The sequence below is a fragment of the Podarcis erhardii genome (assembly GCF_964252035.2).
Source record: "Podarcis erhardii genome assembly, chromosome: 16".
In the NCBI taxonomy this organism is placed as follows: Eukaryota; Metazoa; Chordata; class Lepidosauria; order Squamata; family Lacertidae; genus Podarcis; species Podarcis erhardii.
In genome coordinates this window covers 19,299,271-19,321,487 of record NC_138514.1, presented here as the reverse complement: position 1 = coordinate 19,321,487, position 22,217 = coordinate 19,299,271, and the positions used below count along the sequence as shown (strand labels likewise).

General features: G+C 46.5%; 1 protein-coding gene across 3 annotated transcripts in view; it reads right to left on the bottom strand.

Moving 5' to 3' along the window:
* Positions 1–7,627: 7,627 nt before the first annotated feature.
* POU2F3 (POU class 2 homeobox 3) overlaps positions 7,628–22,217 on the bottom strand; it is a 95,834-nt gene continuing 81,244 nt past the window's right edge. For all 3 annotated transcript variants that reach the window (XM_081843155.1, XM_081843153.1, XM_081843154.1), the window contains 7 exons: positions 21,905–22,087; positions 20,579–20,720; positions 19,524–19,660; positions 18,373–18,534; positions 15,125–15,191; positions 11,944–12,076; positions 7,628–9,590 (listed from right to left, as the gene is read on the bottom strand). In XM_081843155.1, coding sequence (XP_081699281.1) covers positions 9,551–9,590; positions 11,944–12,076; positions 15,125–15,191; positions 18,373–18,534; positions 19,524–19,660; positions 20,579–20,720; positions 21,905–22,087 — 864 coding nt within the window. In that variant the 3' untranslated portion in view covers positions 7,628–9,550. The remainder of the gene's footprint in view (positions 9,591–11,943; positions 12,077–15,124; positions 15,192–18,372; positions 18,535–19,523; positions 19,661–20,578; positions 20,721–21,904; positions 22,088–22,217) is intronic.

Here is a 22,217-nt window from a genome sequence, read left to right as displayed (position 1 = left end):
CCAGTGTAAGTAGATAAATAGGTATCACTGTGGCGGGAAGGTAAACAGCAACATGACCCGGAAAGCTGTCTGTGGACAAATGCCAACTCTCTTGGCCTGAAAGTGAAATGAGCACCACAACCCCATAGTTGCCTTTGACTGGACATAACCATCCAGGGGTCCTTTACCTTTACCTTTTTTACCTGTTCTCACAGTGAGTGCCCAGGTGCTTGGGGAAAAACCCTTAGAACATGTGCAGTGGTTAACCTAAATTTTGGGGGCCCTAAAGCTTGAACAGTTTTGGGAACCCCTTCACAATTGTTAGGGGGCAGGCTTCCCTGTACAGTCATACCTTGGAAGCCGAATTTAATCTGTTCTAGAAGTCTGTTTGACTTCCAAAACATTCGACTTCCAAGGCATGGCTTCAGATTGGCTGCAGGAGCTTCCTGCAGCCAATTGGAAGCTCCAGAAGCACTGCCAGATGTTCGGCTTCCAAAAGAATGTTCGCAAACTGGAACACTCATTTCAGGGTTTGTGGTGTTCGGGAACCAAAACATTCGACTGTTAAGGCACGATTGTATAGGGAGTTTTTAATGTTTGATGATTTACTGTGTGTGATATTTTAATTTGTTTGAAGCTGCTCAGCATGGCTGGGGCAACCCAGTCAGATGGGTGGCATATTATTATTATTATTATTATTAATATTAACCAGCAATGAGGTCTGGGTAACCACTGTTATCTTCTTCAAGGGGGTTGTTTATGTTATAACATTTGTCAGACTTTTGACAAACAGTCAATCGATTTGAGTTGTGTGACTCAGACTGCTTCTACAGTACTAGACCCATTTTTTTAAAAAAGCAATGTGGATTAAAGTCACTTCTGGGGCCACTCTGGGATTAGGGTCCCTGAAGCTTAAGCTTCATTAGTTTCATATAAGGTCTGCCCCTGGACCTGAGCACAAGAACACTCTCCCCTCCTGTGGTTTTGAACAAGTGGTTTTCAGAACAGTCTCTGAAAGTGGAAGCAGAGCATAGCCATCATAGCTAGTAACCATTGATTGCCTCCATGAATGTGTCTAATCCTCTTTTAAAGCCAGCCAATTTGGTGACTAATGGTGCCTCCAGTGGGAGTGAGTTCCATAGGTTAACTGTGCTGCGTGAAGAAGTACTTTCTTTCTTTTGTTGTTGTTTAGTCATTTAGTCGTATCCGACTCTTCGTGATCCCATGGACCAGAGCACACCAGGCACTCCTGTCTTCCACTGCCTCCCGCAGTTTGGTCAAACTCATGCTGGTAGCTCCAATACTTTGACCACCTCTTGAGAAGAGAAGACTCCCTGGAAAAGACCCTGATGTTGGGAAAGATTGAGGCCCAAGGAGAAGGGGACGACAGAGGATGAGATGGTTGGACAGTGTTCTCGAAGCTACCAGCATGAGTACTTTCTTTTACCTATCCCAAATCTGCCAACATTTAGCTTCATTGGATGCGAATACATTCTAGTGTTGTGAGAGAGGGGAGCAAATGGGGGCCTAGGGAATTTTTTTTTGGGAGGGGAGTTCTTGCTTCCCCTCAGAGCCACCCCCTGCTCTGAACTCTCCCCCCCCCCAAGAAAGAATCACAAGCCACACCACCTGCCTCTAGAGTTGTCAGGAGTCCTACATAAGAAGAGCCTAGTTGCTGCAACAGATCATAGTCCAGTATCTTGTTCTCACAGGGGTTGACCAGGTTCCCAAGTAGGAAGCCCACAAGTGAGACCTGAGTGCAACAGCACATTTCTGATTTCTAGTCCAAACATGCCTTTATAGAGGGAAAGACAAGCTTCCTCCATCCATCTGTGCTGAGTTGTTGTTGTTCTTAAAATTTCTATAGCCCTCCATGGATACATACAACATAGCAACAAACAAAAACACTGGGAAAAGAGGAATGCTTTTGCCCAAACCATCCTGAAAGATCTACATTGGCTCCCAGTACATTTCCCAGCACAATTCAAAGTGTTGGTGCTGACCTTCAAAACCCTAAACAGCCTCGGCCCAGTATACCACCCCCATTGTTCAGCCCGGACACTGAAATTCAGCTGAAATCCTTTCTGGTGGTTCCCTCCCTGTGAGAAGTGAGGTTGCAGGGAACCAGGCAGAGGGTCTTCTCGGTAGTGGCACCTGCCCTCTGGAACACCCTTCCTTCAGATGTCAAGGAAATAAACAACTATCTGACTTTTATAAGATATCTGAAGGCAGCCCTGTTTAGGGAAGTTTTTAAAGTTTGATTGATGATGATGATGATGTTTGGAGCCACCCAGAGTGGCTGGGGAAACCCAGCCAGATGGGTGGGGTATAAATAAATTATTATTATTATTATTTAGATAAAATATCCTTGGTGGTGGTTGCAATTGCTTACTAGTCCTGAGCATGTTAGTGCACACTGCCAACATGATTTCAAGCTTTCACCCATACCAATGAGGACTAGAATTTTAACAGTGACCCCCAAATGGCTGCTGAATTCTGCACCAGCTGAAGTTTCCAAACCTTCTTCGGAGGCCACCCCTGAACATAGACAGCAGAAGTTAGGCCATCCCGTCTTGGGTGATGAAATACAAACTAACTTTATTCCTATACAGAAAAGTAACAGATACTTGCTAGAGGAAAAAGTAGCTGTCAAGCTCACTCCCCCCATCTTCTCTTTATGATTATGCATTTAACCTCCTAAATATGGAGTGACAGCTGATTCAGAGGTTTCGTTTTGTTTAATTTACTACTGGATGGGGAGAAAGCAGAATACAGTGGTACCTCGGGATGCGAACGGGATCCGTTCTGGAGCCCCGTTCGCATCCTGAACAGAACGTAAGACGCGACTGCGCGTGCATGGGTTGTGTTTTGCTGCTTCCTCGCATGCACAAGCGGCAAAACCCGGAAGTAACGTGCTCCATTACTTCTGGGTCGCCATGGAGCGCAACCCGAAAATACTTATCCTGAAGTGTATTTATCCCGAGGTATGAAGCTACAGTTAGAACTGGATATGGAACAACTGATTGGTTCAACATTGGGAAAGGAGTATGACAAGGCTGTATATTGTCTTCCTGCTTATTTAACTTACATGCAGAATTCATCATGCGAAAGGCTGGGCTGGATGAATCCCAAGCCGGAATTAAGATTGCTGGAAGAAATATCAACAATCTCAGATATGCAGATGACACAACCTTGATGGCAGAAAGTGAGGAGGAATTAAAGAACCTTTTAATGAGGGTGAAAGAGGAGAGCACAAAATATGGTCTGAAGCTCAACATAAAAAAAACGAAGATCATGGCCACTGGTCTCATCACCTCCTGGCAAATAGAAGGGGAAGAAATGGAGGCAGTGAGAGATTTTACTTTCTTGGGCTCCATGATCACTGCAGATGGTGACAGCAGCCACGAAATTAAAAGACACCTGCTTCTTGGGAGAAAAGCAATGACAAACCTAGACAGCATCTTAATAAGCAGAGACATCACCTTGCCAACAAAGGTCCGTATAGTAAAAGCTATGGTATTTCCAGTAGTGATGTATGGAAGTGAGAGCTGGACCATAAAGAGGGCTGATCGCCGAAGAATTGATGCTTTTGAATTATGGTGCTGGAGGAGACTCTTGAGAGTCCCACAGACTGCAAGAAGATCAAACCTATCCATTCTTAAGGAAATCAGCCCTGAGTGCTCACTGGAAGGACAGATCGTGAAGCTGAGGCTCCAATACTTTGGCCACCTCATGAGAAGAGAAGACTCCCTGGAAAAGACTTTTCTGTTGGGAAAGATGGAGGCCAGAAGGAGAAGGGGACAAAAAAGGACAAGATGGTTGGATAGTGTTCTCAAAGCTACCAGCATGAGTTTGACCAAGCTACGGGGGGCAGTGGAAGACAGGAGTGCCTAGCGTGGTCTGGTTTCATGGGGTCACACAAGTAAACGACTAAACAACAACAATGACTGTATAGCATCCCATGAAACTTGTTGCCTAAACCCAACATGCTACGTGCCCCAAATAACTAGCTGTAGAGGTCATTGCCCACGTTCTGGCACTGTCTGTATCATTAAGCACCAACTGCTGGCAGGAAGTTAGGGTGGAGTTGCCGTGTAACAGGATCCGACATAAGGGAGGAGAACAACAACAACTGAGGGCCATCTCCCTTGTGAGAGGAGCAGAAGATGAGCAAGCCACATAGAAGGGATGCCTATTATATTGACTTGATAGGCTGACAGCATCTCAAGCCATTATGTACGGTGCTGACGGCTATGGAAGACATCCAGTGCCACCTTCTTGAACCTGTTGCCCTCCAGATGTTTTAGACTAGAACTCCCTTCACCAGGCTGGCATCCTATCCTAGTGCTGCAGTCCTTTGCTGGAATAAGAAGAGCCTCTGCCCTGATATTGCCGCTGTCACCAAATAAACGTAAGACCATACCAAAGGCCCATCTAGCTAAGCATTCAGCTCAGAAGCAGCCAGCTAGATGATGCTCCTGAGAAGCTCACAGAAGTTTGGGGGTGAAGACAATATCCCCTGTATCTGGTATCCCAAGATAGATTGCCTTTGGATATGGAGGTTTTGCTGAGCTAATATGACTAACAGTGATTGACGGACCACAAATTAACCTAACCAAAGCCATATAAGCCAGTGGTGACTTTCATCTTTTGAGCCTAGTCTCCACATCTTATACGGTGTCCTTTGCTTAAGAAACTCCTGCCAACCTAGCAGTTCGAAAGCACTTCAAAGTGCAAGTAGACACTCTGGCGGGATGGTAAACGGCGTTTCTGTGCGCTGCTCTGGTTCTCCAGAAGTGGCTTAGTCATGCTGGCCAAATGACCTGGAAGCTGTACGGCGGCTCCCTCGGCCAGTATAGCGAGATGAGTGCCGCAAGCCCAGAGTCGGCCACGACTGGACCTAATGGTCAGGGGTCGCTTTACCTTTTGCTTAAGAAAAGACTTTGCCTCCTAGGGCAGAGTTGCACAGGCATTCCTAAAGAGAAGCTGCTCCTGCCCTGCTTTTTGCCTGATAGCTCACCAGGCATTGGACATATGCTCACCTCCCCCAATAGCCTTAAGGATGAGACACTTTTAAAAACATCAATTGAAAACTGAGTTTCTTGAGATGCTGAATGTTGCACTCGATATTCATGTGGGCGCCCGGTATTGACACACTTCTCAGGTTATTCACATTTGACACATTTAGGTGCCCGCAATTCCCAATGGAAATCAATATGGGTTTAATTGTTCATGTATGTCCCATAATTATGGATTGACGAGGGATTAATTATCCCTGGATTGCGTACAGCCAGATGCAATCACCTGAGGAGCGATCACTTTTCGCCTCCATGACACCTACATATGAAAATGACAGCACAGGGAAACCATTCGGCATTTGTCTAGGAAAGCAGCAGGTTGCCTGACGATCACCAGTCAGGACACTCTTTGTCACAAGATTGGTGGTTACATTGCATGTCATCACCCAAGACTGGGTAGTGGAGTTTAAAGTACTGGTTGCCTTCCAGAGCAGGGGTGGGGAGACTTTTTCAGCCTATGGGAAGCATTTCCTTTAGGGTAATCTTTTGGGAAGGGACGTGGGTGGTGCTGTGGGTTAAACCACAGAGCCTAGGACTTGCTGATCAGAAGGTCGGCGGTTCGAATTCCTGTGACAGGGTGAGCTCCTGTTGCTCGGTCCCTGCTCCTGGCAACCTAGCAGTTCGAAAGCATGTCAAAGTGCAAGTAGATAAATAGGTACTGCTCCCGCGGGAAGGTAAACGGCGTTTCGGTGCGCTGCTCTGGTTCGCCAGAAGCGGCTTAGTCATGCTGGCCACATGACCCGGAAGCCGTATGCCGGCTCCCTTGGCCAATAAAGCAAGATGAGCACCACAATCCCAGAGTCGGCCACGACTGGACCTGGTGGTCAAGGGTCCCTTTACCTTTAATCTTTTGGGAGCCACATTCTAGTGGTGGGCGGGGTCACAGGCAAAAGTGGGTGGAGCAATGATTGCACATTTTACATTAATCACATTATCATATGCATCATCCGTATGATCCAGGGAAAAATGATTTGCAGGTATGCAGCCATACCACATAAGAAGATCCAGCATCCTGTTCTCACAGATGCCTATGGGAAACCTAGAAGCAGGATTCGAACACAAGAGCACTCTCACGTCCTTTGGCCTCCGGCAACTGGCATTCAGAAGTGTTTCTGCCTCTGCTCGCCAAATGCCAGTTCCAGGAACTGTGCTGGAATTCCAGACAGCTGCAGAATCCTGATCTGCAACAGCTAGTCCTTTAAGAAGAGCTAGAGAGTCTGGGCAAGTTATGCCTACACATGTTCTCTGATTGCTCGACGTACGGGTTGGAGGGAGGAATGGTCAGCCTGTAGTAAGACCACTGATTTATTCAGTCTTGCCCACCCACCCAGGACCAGTTTGGAAGCCACCTTCCTCCCTAAATAAAAGTCATGGAGGTGACATTGAAACAAGGTTGCCTGTAAATCCTATTTATATCACTTTAGTAATCATGGCTTACCACAAAGGATCTTGGGAACTGAAGTTTATTCCTCACAGAACTACCATTCTGAGCACTACAACTCCCAGGATTCTTTGGGGGGAAGTCATGGGCGTTAAGTAGATAACAGATAAACAGCCTCGTTCTGTAAAGAAATGCAACTTTCTGCACTGATCTGATAAGGAGGTTCCCAGCATTTAAAAGGAATTTTAATGAAATCAAAACAATGCACAAACACACACACACATAAAAAGAGACACAAAATCTTCAAAATTCACACCTGAGTTATACAAACTGTTCTCCCAAAGAGAGAAAAGTGGAAGACACAGAAGATGTAAGGTGGCGGAAGAGAAACTATTTACAATACAGAAAATATCTCCCCCCCCCCTTAAACAAACATCACAATTGCAATCACGGTGTTAGACAAAGTTTCTTTTGCCTGGGAGTTAATATAAAAACCTAATGGACAGACTATTAATAACAATAATTAAAAAACAAACAAAACCCAGAACATAAAAGAGCAGAGGAGTACAGTTCTAATGGGCTTGGAGCCATCAAAGTGGTAATAGTTTTATATTCATTCCTTGCCATCAATGTGATGGCAAAAAAAGATCTACAGTGCAAGAGGGGCAATTGTCTAAGGCAGGAGTTGGGCAGCTTATTCAGCTTGAGGGCCACATTTCCCGCTGGGTGGGGGCCACTTGCCAGAAGTGGGTGGGGCAGGAGACAAAAGTGGGTTGGAGAAACGAATGCAATTTTTACCTTTGTACAAGCAGGCACACGATCATACATTCCCCTGCCTCTCCAGGAAAGCAAAAAGGCATTGGGAGACTCCAAGGACACATTCCGGTCAGGTGAAAACATCTAAGGAGTGTGCAGAGCAGGCTTGGCGAGGGGTGGGAAGACACGTGACCTGGGGGATGGGGTGGCGTGGGGGAGAGAATCCTGAGAGCCAGATAGGCCTGGTTAACCCCCTCTCCCCACCCCAGCCCCGAGGTTCCTGGTCACTGGTCTAAGCAGCAAATATGTTGTGAATAAACAGAACTTGCTCTAGAAGAGGTCAGCTGGTTTCAGAGGCTTTTTCCAAGCTACTCATTACATAGCAGATGTGCATCACGGACTCTGTGTGCACATTTAATGGAAAGCAGCCTGTCAGTTTCACTTTCTGTCACTTTCTTGTTTTTCCAACCCAAAGGTTAAGGTCTCCCCATGTTGACATCGGTTTGTGATTTTCTTTTTCTTTTTTTAAAAAGTCATTGTGAAAATTCACCACTTTTTTAGTGCAAAATTCTCCTAATTGGCACATTTTGGCAAAGCAATCTCTCCTAATAAAATGCATTTTTGTAGATTGAAGGTCATGATTATATGAATTTTTAAGCATGCTTTGCCCTAGTCTGTACACATTGCTTGGCTAGAGAACTGTACTGCAAAATTTGGAAACTGAGAATTTTGAAGGATGGCTGTGCTTCAGTTTGTGCATCATTTTGGAAAGTTCAGTTAGGTAGGTTTTCCTTTGGATGCAAACTGAATCAAATTTCTTCCCCACCCCAACAACTTAGCATGCAAGTGTGTGTAGCCAAACTCCAGGGGTTAGAGGCTATTCAACCTATTTCCGTGTTCTCTATTTATTGTTGCCCCTCCTAGTCACATTCAGATCAAGGGAGTGGTAGAATTGACTTAGACCTGCTCACAAGCAGTTTTGTCCAGTCAATCTTCCCCACCAAAGTGTTTCACTTGAATGAAAAAAGGGAGGTGTCTACATGACTAGATATGTGTGCTTCTTTTATTTTTCAAAAGAACTTGTAAAATGGTTTCAAAACTGCTTGAGATTTTTAAGTTTGTGAAGATGAAATGTATTAACTCATCAAGGCATTTGTCCAGTAGACACCTGGGCAAATCTGGACTTTTCAAGGTACAGCTTGAACCACCATGTGTGGGGAAAAAATGCCTGACTTGTTTAATCAGAGATCCTCGTGAGAGACCTTTAAAAAATATATTTTTTAAAAAATTAACACATCTATCACAGGCATTGGCAATTCTAAAGCACAACCTCCCAAATATTGGAGAAGCAAGTGTCTATAGATAGGCAAGTTGGGTGAAAAAGTGCCCATTTGGTGAATATACCATCCAAGGTTGGCCCAAGATATTTTGCTACCTGAGATGCAGGCCCAGATGGTACCCTCCCCATGTCATTCACTGAAGCCAACCAGATTGGTAGCTGTGTTTTGCTTCAATGTCAGCAAAGTAGCAATCACCCTCCATTGCAGTTGGTTAGCTTAGGGGATACAAATGAGACTAACTACATGTGTACAACCTCACTCTGCCCAATGATAGGGTCGGCCTAGGCAGCCTCACTCTTGAACAATTAGATGCATGTCAATTCCATGTCTATCTTGCTCCCCAGAAGCTATGGGGTCCCCAGGTCCCCAGCACAAAGAGTCTGGGGATCAAAACCTGCATGCATCCAGATCACCTAAACGTTCCCACAATTTTGAGCGAATACATCGCTCACAGGCATTCCAAGCACAGCTACCTTGCTCCAGAGCACCACCTGCAGGACACTGAAAGTGCCAATCCTGATTGAAACCTTCAGGAAATCTGGTAATTTGGCAGCCTTGGCTTAGTTTAGGGGGTGGGGATCTCCGCGGATGCATCTTTCGGTTTAGATGGGAGAATGGATGCGTCTTCACAGTTGCCTCCCAACAAAAAGCATTTACAAACTAGAGAGAGAAGACAGAACCACTTCCCCGTCGAAGATTGCCAGGCATCAGTTACAGAGCAAAAGGTTTAGGCAACCGGATGCAGAAGCGCCAGAGGATGACATGATGTGAAGGGCTTATGCCATGCGCACGCACCATTGCCACGTGTCACCGTTTTAGTCTCTTTGACAGTTCTGCTTGCAGAGTTGCTGCCATCAAGTGAGGTTGAAGGGAGAGCGGTTGTGGCATGTGGGCTGTGCATTTGACTGAGCCACTGTTCCCTAAGAAGCGGGTCCATAGCACAAAAGTTCAGGCTCCTTTTCTTTTTCTGCAGAGAAGAAGAAGGTGGAGTTGGCTGCTCTTTGAAGAATGGGGCTTCAGTGGAGGTAGGTGGGCTGGTTCCATCGGTACCAGGATCTGCTCACAAGGATAAACAGAACAAAAAAGACACAAAGGCAAGACTTTAGAAACTCTTTTCTCTGCAGAGAGAAAAAGAGAGAATGCTCGTCTATAAAAACTAGATGTGTGCTATGTTGGAGGGGATGCCAGGAAACAGGGAATTGTGTTCACACATGTTGGGGGTATAAATATGTACAATTATTATTATTTTTTTGCAAAGGGTGCTTAAGGAGATAACAAAAATCACAGGGTTAAAGCTGACCAAAAGTCCAGAGGTAGTATTATTATCAGTTTATGATGAGGTGGAAGGTTCACAGGCTATTTATTGACAGCTGCATGAATTATTATAGCTAGGAGTGGAAGGGGCAAACAGAATATAAAACAGAAGAATGGTACAAAGAGGTTTGGGATATAGCTATTAATGATAAATTAACATGTGCCATGAAGGTAAGATGGGGAATATGTAGGAGAAATGATTTTGAAGAGATATGGAGGGTGTTCATAGAATTTGTATTGTTGCAACAGAAAGGGGTCAAACCATCGCAAGAGTTGTCAAAATTTTGGGAGGTTGGAGAGATATAATGGAATGGTCTTGGTGGTGAGGTGCACATTTTTATGCTTATTTATGTACGATTGATTGTTAATTTAATAAAAAAGAGCAAAAAAAAAAAAAAAAAGACTATAAAATCCTAAATGTATAACAAAGGGCCAAACTTTCAGGGCATGCACGATCAGATCTCTTGTCTGTTCCTATGGTGAGAATTCAGAGAGGGGCGAGCGATGGTGTTGGCAAGGAAATAAGGCAGAGCTTTCCAGACTTTTCATGTTGGTGACACACTTTTTACAAATGTATCATTTTGCGACACAGTCATTCACTTTTACTAGCAAGCCAGAGGTTAAACGAACCCCTTTCCAGCCCCAGGAGGAGCGCAGGCAGTGTTCACGAGACACACGTACACACTGAAGCTGACACACTAACGTGTCGCGACACACAGTTTGGAAAGCTCTGAACTAAGCTAACAACCACACCGTTCTTATAAAGAACATTTTAAAGCACACCCTCCCCCAGAGAAACCTGAGAAAACTGTTGCTTAACTGCTCACAGAGCTACAATTCCAAGTTCCCAGGATTCTTTAGAGGCGTGGTTATGTATTACATATTTTGCCATATCTTGAAGAGCAAAAAAAGGACACATTTGTGCTGACTTCTACTTTTTAACTATGGATCTCTGTGACAACTCTGCCCATGAAAAAGAGAGAGTGTCCTGGAAAAAGAGGCCATATGGCAACCCTAAGTATAAACACATGACAGAAAAGGAAAGGGGAGCGGAAGGGAAAAGGGAGAAGAAAGGCAAACTCAAGCACTAATGCTCAGGATTCTTTAGGGTAGCCATTTGCTTTAAATGTGTGTTATATGTGATTTAAACATACGGTGTGGATCTTTACCAGCTGTTTCACCATGTGCCATTTTTCCAATTCTAAATTTGCCCTCAAGGCAAGACATTATTAATTTTTTTGTACAGATTTTTTTTTGGTGTGTGTGTAATTCTTAAAGGCTGCAAAAGAGTCTTGTATTTCACTATAAAAGGAAGCGGAAGCAGCGGAAGCAGCAGCAGCAGCAGCAGCAGCAGCAGCAGCAAGGGAATGACTATTTAACCCCCTTCCACCAGGGATCAGCAACTGACTACCTAATAAGAAATTAAGGGGTAATTAATTACTATCCACCCAAAGCAATAAAACAAGCTGAACTAGCACACATGAAGTTTTCAATTAAGGGCACAGTGGACCCCCCAAAGTCTGCACTTATCAGGTTTTTGCTGCTTTAGTATTTTTTTAAATCGCTAATCACATCTGAAAAGTTACAGGAGGTTAACATAGAAAACACTGGACTGCAGTGAGCTGACAAGGACACTTTCCAAATTCTCTGTAAAAAGTGGTTTCTCAAAGCACAGCAATTCCAGAGCACAGAGGCTAGTATGAAAGCAACCTCTTACATCTCCAGTGGGCATCCTTGTCTGACTTCAGGTGCAGTTCTGCAACTGTGGACTTTTCCAAGTGGAGCTTACTCATTTTCCTGCAAGCCTTAAAGCAACCGTTTCCCAGGAGTGGAAATTCAGCATCCGGGGAAAACTCACAGTCGCACCTGGCCAGATTGAGACTTTCAGTGTCCTCAGGTGACTCTGCATCATATCCTGTTCTCTCCTGCCTCCTGGCTTTCTTCACCGTCCTTTTATTCGCATGATCCCAGGGGAAACTTTATCTGAGATTCCTGCATTGCAGGGGGTTGGACTAGATGACCCTGCTGGTCCCTTCCGACTCTACAATTCAATTATTCTTTTAACTGCACCCCGCTCCCCCCGACAAAGCCTTACCCAGAAGAGTTGAAGCTGGAGGAGTTGATGGCTGCTTTGGAGTTGCTCTGGGACATGCCGGGGCTGCTGGCGTGGAGTCCCGGGCCAGGAGACGAGGGCCGGCTGGAGTTCCCCGGAGAGCATGATGATGTCACTGTGTGAGAGAGAAAACTATCTTTAAAGAAAAACCCTTCAGTTCTTCCGGTGCATGCAAATAGTTGTGGTTTCTTTTGCATCTTAACAGTGCATTTGTTCCTGGTTCCTCTCCCCATTTCACTTATTCACTGTTCTGACCCTTCTTTCCTAGGCTCTCCATTCAGTGGTGGCTGATGCCCATCGGGACTAATAATAATAATAATAATAATAATAATAATAATAATAATAATAATTAAAAAAAATTAATTCTCGGTAGTGGCACCCACCCTGTGGAATGCCCTCCCATCAGATGTCTAAGAAATAAACAACTATCTGCCTTTAGAAGATATCTGAAGGCAGCCTTGTTTAGGGAAGTTTTTAATGTCTGGTGTTTTATTGCTTTTTTTAGTATTATCCACATTATTTCTGTTGGGAATCACCCAGAGTGATGGGCAGGATATTATTATTATTATTATTATTATTATTATTATTATTATTATTATTATTGGATTTATATCCTGCCCTTGCTCCTCCTGGACCCCAGGGTGGCATATAGATACAAAACTAAAAACAACCACAAACAGTCCTAAAACAGATTAAAGCATTCTAAAAACAATGACAATTAAAGACGTCTAAACGCAATTACAGTTAAATACACCCTTCACAAATGACCTCAGGGTTGCCAGGGACAGTATCCTTCAGCCACCAGTTGCCTTGGTAAACAGGAATGTTTTCTAATTCCTCCAAGAAATGAATGATGATGGGGACAGGCGCACCTCACTAGGGAGGGCATTTCCACAACCGAGGAGCCATCACCAAAAAGGCCCTGGCAGGGCGGGATCCAGAGAGGCCAATGGTTGGTGGGAGCAGAGCCAAGGACTAATTCTAACTTTGTCCCCCCACCCTCCTGCTCCCATCTTCCTCTCAGCCGAGTTCCACTGTGGCAACACAGAGATTACGGAGGAGGAAGCTGAGAGCTAGTGTCCCCTTGCCCCCCACCATGGTTTGGATGTAAGCAAGAAGTCAAACAGGTGTGGTGCTGGTGGTTGGTGGCTACAATGAAACAGGGACTCGGGCATCTTACTATTTGTGCCCCCAGGCAAAGGAAGGAATTCTCAGACCTGCCTCTGCTGTGCTGTGGCGCCACCTCTACATTGGCCAGAGAAGGTACAGTACTGCTGTTTTTTGGACCAGCCAGATCAGCTGACCTGTAGATCCAACAGGGGCCTGGCCGGCTCTATATAACAGTTGCTCTAAGCCATGCCATAGGAACGTAGGAAGCTGGCTTTGGCCAAGCCAGACCATTGGTCCCTGAAGTTCAGTGCTGTCTGCACCAGCATGATGAATCTTTAGCCTGCCAGACGTTGTGGAACTGCAACTCTCATTGCCATTGGCCATGCTTGCTGGGGCTGATGGGAATTGTAGTTCATTAACATCGGATCTAACAGATTGAGGTTGAATCCTGACAAGACAGAAGTGCTGTTTTTGGGGGACAGGAGGTGGGCGGGTGTGGAGGACTCGCTGGTCCTGAATGGGGTAACTGTGCTCCTGAAGGACCATGTGCGCAGCCTGGGAGTCATTCTGGACTCACAGTTGTCCATGGAGGCACAGGTCAATTCTGTGTCCAGGGCAGCAGTCTATCAGCTCCATCTGGTATGCAGGCTGAGACCCTACCTGCCCGCAGACTGTCTCGCCAGAGGGTGCATGCTCTGGTTATCTCTCACTTGGACTACTGCAATGCGCTCTATGTGGGGCTACCTTTGAAGGTGACCCAGAAACTACAACTAATCCAGAATGCGGCACCTAGACTGGTGACTGGGAGCGGCCGCCGAGACCATATAACATCAGTCTTGAAAGACCTACATTGGCTCCCAGTACGTTTCCAAGCACAATTCAAAGTGTTGGTGCTGACCTTTAAAGCCCTAAATGGCCTCGGTCCAGTATACCTGAAGGAGCATCTCCACCCCCATCATTCTGCCTGGACACTGAGGTCCAGCACCGAGGGCCTTCTGGCGGTTCCCTCTCTATGAGAAGCCAAGTTACAGGGAACCAGACAGAGGGCCTTCTCGGTAGTGGCGCCCTCCCTGTGGAACGCCCTCCCATCAGATGTCAAAGAGAAAAATAACTACCAAACTTTTAGAAGACATCTGAAGGCAGCCCTGTTTAGGGAAGCTTTAATGTTTAATAGGTTATTGTATTTTAGTGTTTTTTTGGAAGCTGCCCAGAGTGGCAGGAGAAACCCAGCCAGATGGGCGGGGTATAAATAATATATAATTATTATCATCATCATCATTATAATTATTATCGGGAGTCTACACTGACTGGCAGCCTCTCTCCAGGGTTTCAGACAAAGGGTCTTTCCCCTTTCCAACCTGGAAATGATAAGGATGGAACCTGGGACCTTCTGCATGCAAAGCAGTTGCTCTGGCACTGAGTTATGGTCCTCTCCTTGACAGTAAGAGTTGTTTGACAGTGGAACAGACTCCCTCTGCAGGTTGTCAGTTCTCCTTCATTGGAGGTTTTTTAAGCAGAGGTTGAATGGCCACCTGCCATGGATGCTTTAGTTGAGATTCCTGCATTGCAGGGAGCTGGAGTAGATAACTCTATGATTCTATGATTCCCAGCTCCTCAGTCTGAGTAGCTTGTCCAGTGGAGTAATGATGCAGATTTCCTCATCTCACCTCCCTACCTCCTTGTCTGTCTGCTCCAGAACCTGCCCTCTGGCCTGTCTGTCATCACACCCTTCCATTTTACCCTGTTGGGCTTTCACAGCCCAACTGCCCATTACAGTATCAATGGAAAGCCTGTGGCCAAAGATTTGGCAGGGTTGCTTCAAGCCGATATATATGCGTTCCTCGTCCTGTGCCCCTAGGCAAGGTCTGAGCTGTGCAGAGGAATATCCCTGCAGGGCCTGAGGCGCCAAAGGCCTGAGGCAAAAGACAGGCTGGTTCCATGTTCCCTCCCCCCAGCACCATCCTACCTAGAGAAGAGGATCATAGTTGCTGAATCATGGAAGGAAAAAACAGAAACAGAGAAACATTCTCCTGGGGGGGGGACCCCCACATACCTGCCCCATGCATGGTGCTGTGAACAGGAGTGACAGAGAGGGGACCCAAGGATCCTGAGGTAGAGACCTGGAAGAGAAAAGAAACCAAAAGAGGATCATTTGGGGTGACAGGTTAAAAGATTAGCCTTGGTTGGTTTGTCCACTTGGTTGGTTTGTATGGCTGGTGCTTAGAAAAACACACACAAAAAGTTGTGGGTTAAACCACAGAGCCTAGGACTTGCCGATCAGAAGGTTGGCGGTTCGAATCCCCGTGACGGGGTGAGCTCCCGTGGCTCGGTCCCTGCTCCTGCCAACCTAGCAGTTCGAAAGCACGTCAACTCTGGGAGATGTAAGTCTGTGATAGAAGTGTGGTGCTGCTTTAAATGTATAATGCAGGTGGTACTTAGCCGTGCCTCCTTTTTATTTAGCAGGAAGAAACTCCAATGAAAATCCTCGTTATTACATATTTTACATGGCTGTTTATTTGTACATATTTTTAAATTTTGTATATGGATGTTTTATGATGGCTGATACTTGTAATGCCTAATAAAAGTTTGGAGAAGGTCCCTTCCAACTCTACATTTGCTGCTGGACTTAGATGACAGTTTGCTCAGATGGTTCAGCAGCCAGATATGATAGTTGCTTCCAGATGACCTTTTTAATTTTTTTTTTTAAAAATAAAAAAGCATTGATTGTGATTGGTTTGCAGGGAGATGAGATGACACTGCCGATTTCAGGAGCCTTCTGATGTGTTGTAGGGGTGGTTAGAGGATGTTGTGTCCAGGCAAGCATTCGGTCCCACACTGTCTAGTGAATTTCCCCATCCCTTTCCTCAAAGCAAAAAGATTCAGGTTGGTAGTGTAGGTCTGACAAAGTGTATCTGAAGAAGTGTGCATGCACATGAAAGCTTATACCAGGAACAAACTTAGTTGGTCTCTAAGGTGCTACTGGACAATTATTTTTTTTTAATATATATCTCAAAGCAAAAAGTCTATTTTGGGGAGGGGAGGCGGGGAGCGGTGTATTTGTTGCACAAGAGCTCCCGGTCGACAACGATTGCACAACGTGGATTTGCTGACACAGGAGAGGATCCCACCCGAAAACGGAGACAGCCTGAGAGCACCCTGTGCTGTGCTAGAAGCAGCTGTCTTGCAGGAAGCTGTGTGAATGAGTCATCCTCAGAGGGTGCTCTCCTCTCTGAGTCAGTCCTGGTGAATCAGGGAAAAGGTGCTCTTTCCATTTGCTGGGGGCCTTGTTAATTTTGAGCGATAGCATCTCAGGAAGCTGGCTGACATTCCGGCGACGGAGACTCTCCGTCACAGTTTCAGTTGGATCCCAGCCTTTTTTCCACGCAGCATTTCTACAGAGCTTTTGAGATGATACCTGTACCCCATCTCAGTAACACTTACAACAATCTTGCAAGGTAGGCCATGGCTGTTATTCCCATACTGCCTCTCTGTGTGTGTTTGGGGAGATGGCAGTTTACTGAGGGCTGCCACGAAACCTTTGAAGCAAGGCCCTTGTGGCTGACAACTCATCATGAGCCATTATATTGTCCTGGCTCTCCTGTGTTGATCCCCTGCAGCAAGCCATTCCTTTAGAAGGAGCTGGCATGCTCTATCCCAGCAACAGCTGCATTCCACTTCAAAGTGTGTTTATACACTAACGCTTCGCCCAGCGTAAGGTGAGGACCACACAGAATCCAGCTCATGCCAGCAGCAACAACTCTTTGGCCATTCACACAACCCACTTCCACTCGTTCCTTCATGTAGGTGCATGTGCAATTCAAATTGCTTTCTAAGAAAGACAGAGAGGCAGGCAGCAGCTGCATGGAGCTATGCACCAGGCACCTGCAAAGCGGTTTTCAACAGGGAGAGGTGCTCTGTTGGCTCTGATACACCAGGAGCACATTGTTGGTGACATGGAACATGATGTTCAAAGCACAGTCTTTGTGTGATACTCCTGGCTATTATGTATACACAATTGGCTTTTCACCATTCAGACCTCGAATCTATCCAGCTTAGCACTGCCGTTCTTGCAGGCTCTCCAAGCTGACATTTGCTGCCTGAGGTCTTTGTAACAGGGCATGCCAGGGACAATGGGATGTGGACAGTCCAGCTTCTGTGAGAGAAGGGACAGGTCAGTTTGGTTTATAACAGCTTTCCTCAATCCAGGTGTTTTGGAGAAGAGCTCCAAATAAGAAACAGCAGGCTTGGAGTTGGAGCCAACTACGTTCCCCTCAGACTAGACCCAGGTTAGTTAATGACATACCCCCCAACTGTCCTGTTTTAACTGGGACATCCCAGAAGCTGAGATTTGGATCCTGGAATGACAGGCAACAGAGCACCTTCTGAGATCGCTTTGACATTGGCAGGGGTGCACCCTTCTGGGAAGCTGTGCTGGCTGTCTAAAAGGGATGCACCAAAGTGCCTTGGTGGGTCTTGCAGAGGGGGAGAAGGCAGCCTTGGCCTTGCAGTGGCGGCAACAGTGAACTGGCAAAGGTAAGACGATGGGTGGCTGAGTCAGCCCGGGCATGCTTGTGGGTCAAGGCAGCCTGGGTGGGTGAGGGGTGGAGGCAGGGGCAGCATGATGGGGGTGTGTGTCCTGGATTTGGGAAAGAAAATATTGGAGCATATGTAATGGACATTAGTCATATCCATTAACTTCACTGGGCCACTGCCAATAGGACTAGCATTGGGCACAACAACAATTCCTGGGCACAAAGTGAGAGCTCTACCACTTAAATTTGCCCAGGGGTATCTGTGTAAAATTGGGACGTGGGTGGTCCTGTGGTCTAAACCACTGAGCCTCTTGGGCTTGCTGATCAGAAGGTTGGCGGTTCAAATCCCCATGACGAGGTGAGCTCCTGCTGCTCAGTCCGAGCTCCTGCCAACCTAGCAGTTCGAAAGCATGCCAAAAGTGCAAGTAGATAAATAGGTACCGCTCTGGTGGGAAGGTAAAGGGCGTTTCTGTGCGCTGCTCTGGTTTTGGTGTTCCATTGAGCCAGAAGTGGTATAGTCATGCTGGCCACATGACCCGGAAAAACTGTCTGTGGACAAATGCCGGCTCCCTTGGCCTTTAAATCGAGATGAGCCAGAGTCGTCTGCGACTAGACTTAACTGTCAGGAGTCCTTCACCTTTTTAAACTGTGTATAAATTAGCACAAGCCAATTTGCAAGAAATGTGCATTATGGGCTTCTGCCTCAAGTCCTTTAACTATCTAGCAATGCCCACTGGTGGCCAGTCCCATTTGGCGAAGGAGCTCTTACCAGTCTGGAGTTGTAGAGGGGTGATTTGATAGGGGAGGGCATCGGGCAGCTGATGCGCTTCTCTTTCTGGCGCCGGTTGCAGAACCAAACCCGAACCACTTCCTTCTCCATGGACAACTGTTCTGCAATCATGGAGATCTCCTCTGAGCTGGGCTTGGGGTTCTGAAGAGAAAAAGGCTGAGATAAGCAACACCATCCATAGCAGTAAGAGACACTTTATTTCTTCCTATATATATAGAAAGGTAAGGCTGTCATCATGCTGCAGCTCACAGGGCTGCCTGACAGCTGCAGATCACTGGGTGGCTCAACCTGCAGTGATCTGGGGCTGTCTGAATTCTCCACTCCCCCGAATCAGCTCAATTTAGTTCAGGACTTGGACCAGTCGAATCCTGCACACAGCCCTAGATCATATAGTGTTGCAAGCACTGAATCTCTGTGTTCTGAGAGACTCTGGGGGCTCCTGCACTTACTCAGGGTTCAGTTTCCTGGGAATGAAGGTCTATGGAGACTGTGGTATCTTTAGGACATATGGATTTATTTACACATGTGGACGACCTGAACATAGGATGAAGGGGCTCACAGCATTTACACTCCATCAGAACTTGTCTTCCTTTTAGGTTTCTAGGGAAGCCGAATGCCACATCTTTGGGCCCAGCCTCTGGGTCTCCAGCTTCCAGCATCAGCAAAAAACTGTCTCTCACACAGCACCCCTTGTCCCTTTGTTCTCCCTCCGAGGCTGACATGGCATCCAGCAAGGTGAGGTGGGAAAATGCCCACCCATTTGTCTCTATGGCAACAGAGCAACCTCTTTGGACATGCAAATGGAAGTACTTAACTGGCTACCCAAGACCATTACCTTAACAAAAGGAACTGGTTTGGTGGGTTCAGCAGCCTCCCCTATTAGATTCTGAACCTCACTGCGTACAGGATCACGAGCCTGGAAGGAAACCATGGATGTCATCTAGACTGACACCCCTCCATCCTATAACACTATTTTAGGATGGAGGAAAACCTAGAAGGACCAATGGGGTGAAGTGATGGAAGACATCCCTTCTTGCTTCTCATCATTTGCCTTGTCAAACCTCCAGCCTTATATACCTCCCCATATTATGCTCGACGGCTAAAAGCAGCAAGTGGATTGTTTCTCTTACGTCTTGGAACCGTTTCTCCAGCGTGGAGCGAATGTTGGTCTCGATGCTGGTGCGTTTCTTTCTCTTGCGGCCAAACATCTCGCTCACAGATGGGTAGGAACTGGGTGTGCTCACGGAAGAGTCCAAAGGGGAAGCTTCTATGGAGCAAGGAGATAGGCAAACCATTTAATTCAAAGCCGATATATTGATGTGTGCAAGGATTATGGCAGAAAACTGGCAATTTGCTTTACTGGCCGGTGCTGCCAGGAATTGGAGTCCAAAGCACCCAGTCACAGGTTCCCAAGCTCTGACCTCAGGTCTACTCCCCCAATTGGGTGACCTCCAGATATCTTGGGCTACAACTCCCATAAGCACCAGCCACAAGACTGTTACCAAAGTTTGGGCTGAGGTTCCCATCATGCCCCACAGCGACATGAGTGTGATGTAGTGGTTAGAGTAGACTAGGACCCAGGAAACCTGGGTTCAAATCTCCACTCAGCCAGGAAGCTCAGTGGGTGATCTTGGGCCAGTCACTGCCTCAGCCTAGCCTACCTCACAGGGCTGTTGTGAGGATAAAATAGAGAGGGGGAGAAGTATATACGCCACCTTGCGCTCTTTGGAGAAAAGGTGGGCTATATAAAAAATATTTTCATACACCCCTCTTTCTGTTTTTTGTTCTGCTTAACATCCAAACTGAAGCAGAGTTCTGTTGAACTTGAAAGCTGGCGTCTTACTTTGCAATGTTCTGTTTGGATGCTATACTCACTTTGTTCTCTCTCTGTCTTGAGAGACTACCACACCCTCTATTGCCCCTTAGTGGGACAATGATGTATGATTCATGAGGGATCCTGTTTCCTTCAGGAAAACAAGCACAGCATCAATTTATACCCTACAATCCTGCCAGAGTTTGAAAATCTGAGAGGGGAGGAGGAACAGCTCTCTACCCCTCAACCCATGCTGAAACAGTAAAGCTAGCAAGACCAGGAAATATCTTTTTTTTCTTTAAGCAAACCTGCGAGAAATGGGAGCTCATTTAAATGCCGGCTTGCAGAAGGTGAACTGAAACACCAGCCTACCTGCATCACTCAGCCACTTCTCCAGCAGTGGTTTCAGCTTGCACATATTCTTGAAGCTCAGATTGAGGGCTTCAAAGCGGGAAATGGTGGTTTGGCTGAAGTCATTCCCATAGAGCTTCCCCATGGCCAGCCCCACATCGCCCTGCAGGAGGCAGAAGAGGTCAGGAAAGGGAAAAGGCACCAGAGGGGAATCATAGACTTGTACAGCTGCAAGGGGACCCAAAGCACCATCTAGTCCAACCCTGGGGCAGTTCCGCAGTTGGGGAGGTCCCTTCTCGCAGAGGCGGGTCTGGCAGCTTTGCTGAACAGCTTTCCGCAAATGCTGAAGATGTCCCTCTTTGACACCTGAGATGTGTGTTTTCAGGGCCCTATTCCTGCACTTGTAAACTGTTTTTAATTCTGAACTTTAAGTTGTTGTAAGTTGTCCTGGAACCTGCTGGTAAAGGGCAGGTAATACATTTAACAGAATGACAACAACCATCTAATCCAGGAGTCAGCAAACTTTTTCAGCAGGGGGCCGGTCCACTGTCCCTCAGACCTGGTGGGGGGCCAGACTATATTTTGAAAAAAGAAGAACAAATTTCTACACCCCACAAATAACCCAGAGATGCATTTTAAATAAAAGGGCACATTCTACTCGTGTAAAAACACGCTGATTCCCGGACCGTCCGAGGGCTGGATTTAGAAGGCGATAGGGCCAGATCCAGCCCCCAGGCCTTAGGTTGCCTACCCATGATCTAATCATACCCAACTTAAGAATGCTACTACTGATAACACAGTGATACGAAAAAATCTGGATCTTCTTATTGAAACCCACCCCCTCAACATAGAACAGGTTTTGGAGGAGTGGCAGAGAACCAGAAGTTTCTGGATTCTAGCTCCCTTTAGCCCCAGCCAGCATGCCCAATGGCTAGAGATGATAGAAGTTGCAGCCTCAAAACACCTGGAGGGCCACAAGTTCTGAGTTAAAACAAGGAGGCATAACTAGCATTCAAAAAGCCTTGGCAAAGGGTTTAACCAGACAGTAAGGATTAAAGTATCAGCACTCGTTCTTCTATGGCAGGGATGGGTGTTGTTGGACTCTAACTTCCATCAGATCTGGCCAGTGGTCAGGGATGATCGGAGCTCTGGTCCAACCATACCAAGAGGGCATTCCACAGTGGGCACTACCACAGAGGAGGCCCTGCCCCTCTCTGCTGCATGAAACACCTTCCCCAGTCCTTCCCCAGTGAAGGTTCTCAGAGAAGAACATCAGCTGAAGGTCTCAAGGCACAGGCAAGGTGGCCTTGAAACAAGCCTTTACAGTTTGAAGGAGACCGTCCTCACCTGAGTGAACCCAAGTTTGATTCTTCTCTGTTTGAAAGTCTTGGCAAATTTTTCCAGCTCCTCTAGATCATTGGCTTCATCCGTTGCCACTGAGGACGGCAAGTGTTTGCTCACTTGTAAGTGCTGAGGGACTTCCAGGTGGGGCTCCAACGACGATCCGGGGTGCCCAGGACGTCCCACCGCCTGTTAAAACAGATACATTGTGTGCCATCATTACTGGGAGAAAAACACCCTACAAAAGCATTCACCAGGAAAGATGTTTAGAAGGGTATAAGCTACAGGTCAGATGAGATATTCACAAAACATCAAAAAC